Below are 6,040 nucleotides of genomic sequence, written 5' to 3' on the forward strand. Positions count from 1 at the left end.
AATAAAAATAAATTTTTTTTCTTAAAGTAAACAATACTTTTTTTTTATATTAATTAGTTTTCAAACAAGCTCTAATGATTGTCAACGAGTAATAATTCAAATAGCATAATTTTTCCATCTTCAACTAAAGATTTAGGATTCGAATCTCACTCTTAACTCTAATTTTAAGGGAAAAAAAAATAGCGCTCTAATGATCATGTATAACCAATATTAACAACAAATGCATGCATCATGCTATGAGCCTATGATCTACCATGTTTGTATACTTCTAAGTCTATTAAACCATAAAAATATTAGTAACTTCCCTTCTAAATAAACTGAGGAGTATCTAATCGATCACATCAATAGACAAAAATTGAATATCTAATTATTGATTGAACCTTGACAAACTAAGTTTGATGATAATATTTAGTAGTGTACATTAATTACACTACGATGTGGTTCCTACCAACATGATTGAAACACTGTTTTCCACCATTAGCAGAAATCATAAAAGTGCAGTTTAAAATATTTAAATTAAATTCCCAAAAAGCAATTAAGCTTTCTAGGGAAATATTATGATAGTGACACCAATGTATTATCCGCTAAAATCATGAAGAAAAATCTAATAATCAAAACACTGATATCAACATAAACATTTTAAAATTAAATAAAAAATAAAATAAAAATCAACAAGAAAACTTGTTAAACTTGCATAATATGACAACAACGGCTGAAAGAACAAACAAAAAGGTTGGCAAAGGAATTGACTCATAACTTGTTTGGATTTAAATATTTCCATATGCTTCATTTAAACAGAACAAACATTGCTATGAATATTCCTTGCATTGTATAGCAGCTTTGAAGCAAGTACTATATGTTGTTTCCCAATCTTTATGACTTAAAACGATAAATGTTTTCTATACTCATTCTATTTTTTCGTACAATGAACCGACTCACTCTCTCGTCACCTGAACACCAGGTGAGTAAAAGAGAATAAATCGGTTCAATGTGCGAAAAATAAAACGAGTACAAAAAACACTAATTTTCAAGAACTTATTTGTATTTCTTCTTGTCCTTCTGAAGGGCATTGGATCATTTCAAGAATGTTGACAACCTCAGCCATATCTGGACGGTTTGATGGAACTTGTGAAGCACAAACCAACCCTAATTTCAACAGAGGAACTGCTTCCTCTGCTGCAAAATTACCAAAAAGCCTCTCATCAACACACTGCTCTAACTTGTCTCCTTCCAATGCACCTCTCACCATGTCACAAAGCACAACCACATCATCCTCCATGTACTCCACAGGCTTTCTCCCTGTCACCACCTCAAGAACAAGGACTCCGAAGCCGTACACGTCGCACTTCTCCGTGATCCTAACCGTCCGGCAGGCGAATTCCGGAGCCATGTATCCAAGTGCACTCTGTATCTTGCTGCTCAAGACATAATGATCCAGCATTGGCAATAGCCTCACAAGGCCAAAGTCTCCAATTCTAGGCTCATAAGAACAATCTATTAGAACATTGTTTGATTTTAGATTGTAGTGGATCATGTTGAGTTTGTGCAAATAGGCCAAACCTCTTGCCATGCCAAGAATAATCTTGAATCTTTGTTGCCAAGAAAGCACAACTTTCTTGCTATTTTCATCATGTAGAAGCTTATGCAAACTCCCTCTGGATAAATACTCATAAATAAGAAGCTGCAATGATGAAGTCCAATAATAACCTTCAAGTGCTACAAGATTCTGGTGCTTGATCTCCCCTAGAATCTTAACTTCCTTCTCAAAATCTTCTTGTGACTTTATCAAACCAGAGATTGTAAGCTTCTTGATTGCAACAGAACGGCCGTCGCGAAGGACAGTGCAATAAACAACTCCGAATCCACCACGGCCGATTTCGCTGTCTTTGTTTAGAAGATTATTAGCCCCATCAGCAAACTCTGCATGGCCGGAAAACATAACTAGCTTGCCATAGTTTGGATCCTTCACGGGCGAACCACTATAGTCTTCGTCGCCACCACCGGATAATGCAAATTGAGCCGGTGAATGCGAAGTTGAGGACCTCACATGGATGTTTAGAACAGTAACTACCACCACACCAATGGCAATGAAAACAGCTGCACCAATAGCTATAAGTGCAGATATACTGAGGATGATTTTATGATGGCGGTTTTGTGAGGATGCTCCTGAGTTGGAGTAAGAAGAATTCGGATTCAGGACAATTGGTTTTTGATGGTCAATGGTGCAGGAGTGATTGAAGACAGAACCACATAACAATGGATTACCAGAGATAGAAGAGGGAGATATGGTATCAAAGAAACCACCAACTGGTAACTCTCCTTGAAGATGATTGTGAGAAACATTGAATGATGAAATTTGGGAAAGATTTGTTAGCTCCTTTGGTAAGCTTCCAGAGAGTTCATTCCATGACAAATCTAAATACTGAAGATTGGTTAGATTTGCAATTGGTGCAGGGATTGAACCAATAAGCTTGTTGTGTGAAAGATTCCTGCAGCATTGACAATCAATAACTATTTAAATCTTCACTACTATATTCAACAAAATCAAGTAAAGTTTTGTTGGGAGAATTTGTCAAATGAATAACATCTTTTAAGTACAAGAAGCTTGCTTAGTTCTAAGTTGTTAGCAGTTCAACAAAATCAAGTAAAGTTTTGTTGGGAGAATTTGTCAAATGAATAACATCTTTTAAGTACAAGAAGCTTGCTTAGTTCTAAGTTGTTAGCAGTTCAATCTCTTATAAGTAAATCACCCACATTAAGAAATAAATAATTGTCATGAAACCACTTCTTTCAAAAAAAACTTAAGCTAGATTGAAAGAGTCACATGAATGGTTATATCTCTAACACGGCCTCTCATACAAGATTCTCTTTTTGGGTTTGCGTGAATTTCTGCATAGACTTTTTTTTTTTATTGGTCTTATGCTGAAATTCTCTCTTCTGGGGTTCAATAAAGATCGAACACTAGACCTTTCAGCTATAGAAACTCTGATACTATGTCATGATATCATTTCTCTCAAAAACTTAAGTTGATAAGAAGACACATGAATAGTTATATCTCTATCAATAATAAAGCATGAAAGATGGAAGCTATGAACTGAGAGCTTACAAGGATGTTAAGGATGAACACTTCTCAATTTGTCTTGGAATTCTTCCACTCAACAAGTTCTTTTGTAGCCTCAGTTCACTGAGAGAAACTGCACCTTCTATTTCATTAGGAATGCTTCCATTGAGCTTGTTCCCACTCAAGTCAAGAATGTACAAAGATTTGAGTTCTCCTATGCTTACTGGAATAGTGCCAGAGATGTTATTGGTTGACAAATTCAACACTTGCAAGCTACTGAGTCCTCCAATGCTGAATGGAATTTTGCCAGAAAATGCATTTGATGACAAATCCAAAATCTGAAGACCATGATAAGAAACAGGTATGGATTTTCTCAAGTTGTTTTCAGAAAGTGAGATACTTTGCAACCCCATCTTGAATATCCATGAAGGAAGGATCCCTGCCATGTGATTGTGACTAATGTCAAGAACCAAAAGCTTGTTGCAGTTTATCATTGAATCTGGTATGTTCCCAGTGATCTCATTCCTGGATAAATTCAACACACTCAGTGAATCAACATTTCCAATTGATTTTGGAATCCAACCAGAAAATCTGTTGTTAGAAAGGTCCAATATCTCCAAACTCTTCAATTCTCCAATCCAATCCGGAATGTGATCGGTGAACGAATTCCCCTGCAAACTGAGTGATGTGCATGAGGTGAGCCTTTGCATTGACTCAGGAATTTTCCCAGAGAGAAAATTATCACTGAAATCAATAAACTTTAACAGCAAGCAGCCTCCAATGTCCTCCGGAAGCCGGCCGGAGAGTCGGTTCTTGCCAAGCCTTAACTCCTTCAAATCATACAGATTCTGAATTCCTTCAGGAATCTCTCCTTCTAGCAGGTTACTTGAAAAATCAAATGATTGCAGACCCTTCAGATACCATATCCCGGATGGCAATTCACCATGTAGCTGATTAGAGGAAAAGTTTAGAGTTTCCAATGAAGTGCATGAACTCAAAGACTCGGGAACTTTACCTGAAAGGTTGTTATTTGCAAATGAAACTGATCTCAGAGACCAGCATTGTTGGAAAAAACCATTTGGGATTGGTCCATATAGATTGTTCTCACTGAAATCAAGAACTTGCAAATTCCCAAGGCTGGTAAGATCAGGGTTTATGCTCCCTGTGAAGTTGTTCCTAGCAAGTGACAAAATCTGAAGGTTCTGCAATCTCAATAGGCCTCTATCAATGTGGCCAGAAAGAGAGAATCCATCAAGAACAAGGGCATTTACCCTATTAGTTGAAGGGTCACATTTCACACCAACCCAGTTGCAAGGGTTGTTATCATCTTCATTCCAAGAAGTGAGTTTCCCATTTGGGTCTTGTAGAGCAGCTTTGAACACAATCAACCCCAGAACATCATCATTGAAAACTGTGTCTGTTGAGATCACTTGACCAAATAGAACTAGAAAATGGGACAGGAAGAATAACAGCACTTGCATCATGAATTTGCAGAAAGATATCCTCTAACAAGAACAATGTCATTTCATAGCTGCTTGAATTGGAAAGAGAAGTTGGAGGGTCCCAACAAAGCAAATCACATATGAACCAAAAAACACCAACACCACTTTGTTGCACATCAATATATGAAAGTTTCAAATGCAAGTAAAAGTAATGTATGTGTGTGAGAGAGAGAAAGGAACAAAGATGGAAAAGACACTGAATAGAGATAACAAGAATCCAAATCTCAGTGGATATAACAAAAAGGGGAAGAATGCAAACAAAGGATTGGACTAGACAATGATCATGTGAGGATGAGAAAAACAAAAGAAGAGAACAAAGTAAAGCAACTTCAATAAACTCACTTTACTTTCGACTTTTTCAAATGCAGTCCTTCCAAGAGAATTTGAAGTCTTGCAGAAAAGCTAGCAGAGTTGAGAAATGAGAATGACACAAATTATGTTCATAGAGGAAGAATTACAAACAGTTTGTGGACACAAAACAGCAAAACGGTAGGAACTGCTAAGAGTGAAGGATCCATATAGATATATGTATGAAATAGTGACAATGGAGTATGATTTTGAGGTGAATTTGGAATTCAAAAGAAGAATTTTGATTTGACACTGAAAGAGGGAAGAGACTATATAAGATACTAATGAATAAAGGAAACTATGGAGGGAAGGGAAGCATAGTGATAGAGGGTAGAGAAGAGCATTAAAGTAAGGCATTAAAGTGAGGCATTTAAAGCTTCCAACGGCAAAAGAAAGACACAATGAATGAGATGAGAGATAGTGTGAGAGTGAAGCTTTTTGTTTTTCTAAGTAACATTATAATGTTAAATGCTATATGGCCTATGATGTTTTGTGCATGGTGTGGCGCATGGCTTATTGGGTCAAACATGAATCTAAGTTGGTGCTTTAGTTTTGGGACATACACACCTTTTTCCATCTTACGTGGTTCAGATCTCACTCACATGCTTGATTGTATTGTCCATTTTTGGAGGAGGAAAACTTTTTTTTCTTTTTCAAATTCATAAACTTCTTACTTACGTTATGTTTTTCTTAATGTAGTTTACCTTATATAGCATGAAAATAGTTGATAAGAAATGTTTTTATAAGTGAGTTTAATTATTATACACCGCTAATGTAAAGGAGTTACTTGATGTAATTTGATTAAATGTTTGTCCAAAAGTAGATAGTTAAATTATATACACTAATAATGTATAGTTAAAAGTATTTTCGATGATTCTAGTATTTTCTGAAAACTAGAGGATAAATTATCTTCTATTATATATGGTCACATGATAGATTATTATGCATGCTTTTGATATATGAAATAGATCTATTACGTGATAATACATAATACTTTTTACTTTTTTTTTTTTTCTAATGAAGCAGCGGACATTTTTTGTGTCTGTATATTATTCAACACATTTCGAAGAAAATACCTATTTTTCGTATTTAACTATATTTTAATAAAAAATTATTTTTTCGGACATAT

The 6,040-nt window shown here is 35.5% G+C and overlaps 1 protein-coding gene across 1 annotated transcript; it reads right to left on the reverse strand.

Annotated features, from left to right (window-relative positions):
• On the reverse strand, positions 610-5,419 carry LOC107625884 (leucine-rich repeat receptor-like protein kinase PXC2). Its single transcript, XM_016328613.2, has 2 exons — positions 3,107-5,419; positions 610-2,489 (listed from the first exon to the last, which is right to left on the reverse strand). The coding sequence occupies exons 1-2, from the start codon at positions 4,543-4,545 to the stop codon at positions 1,028-1,030; spliced, it is 2,901 nt and encodes a 966-aa protein (XP_016184099.1). The 5' UTR covers positions 4,546-5,419; the 3' UTR covers positions 610-1,027.

Source organism: Arachis ipaensis, chromosome B02 (genome assembly GCF_000816755.2).
Source record: "Arachis ipaensis cultivar K30076 chromosome B02, Araip1.1, whole genome shotgun sequence".
In the NCBI taxonomy this organism is placed as follows: domain Eukaryota; kingdom Viridiplantae; phylum Streptophyta; class Magnoliopsida; order Fabales; family Fabaceae; genus Arachis; species Arachis ipaensis.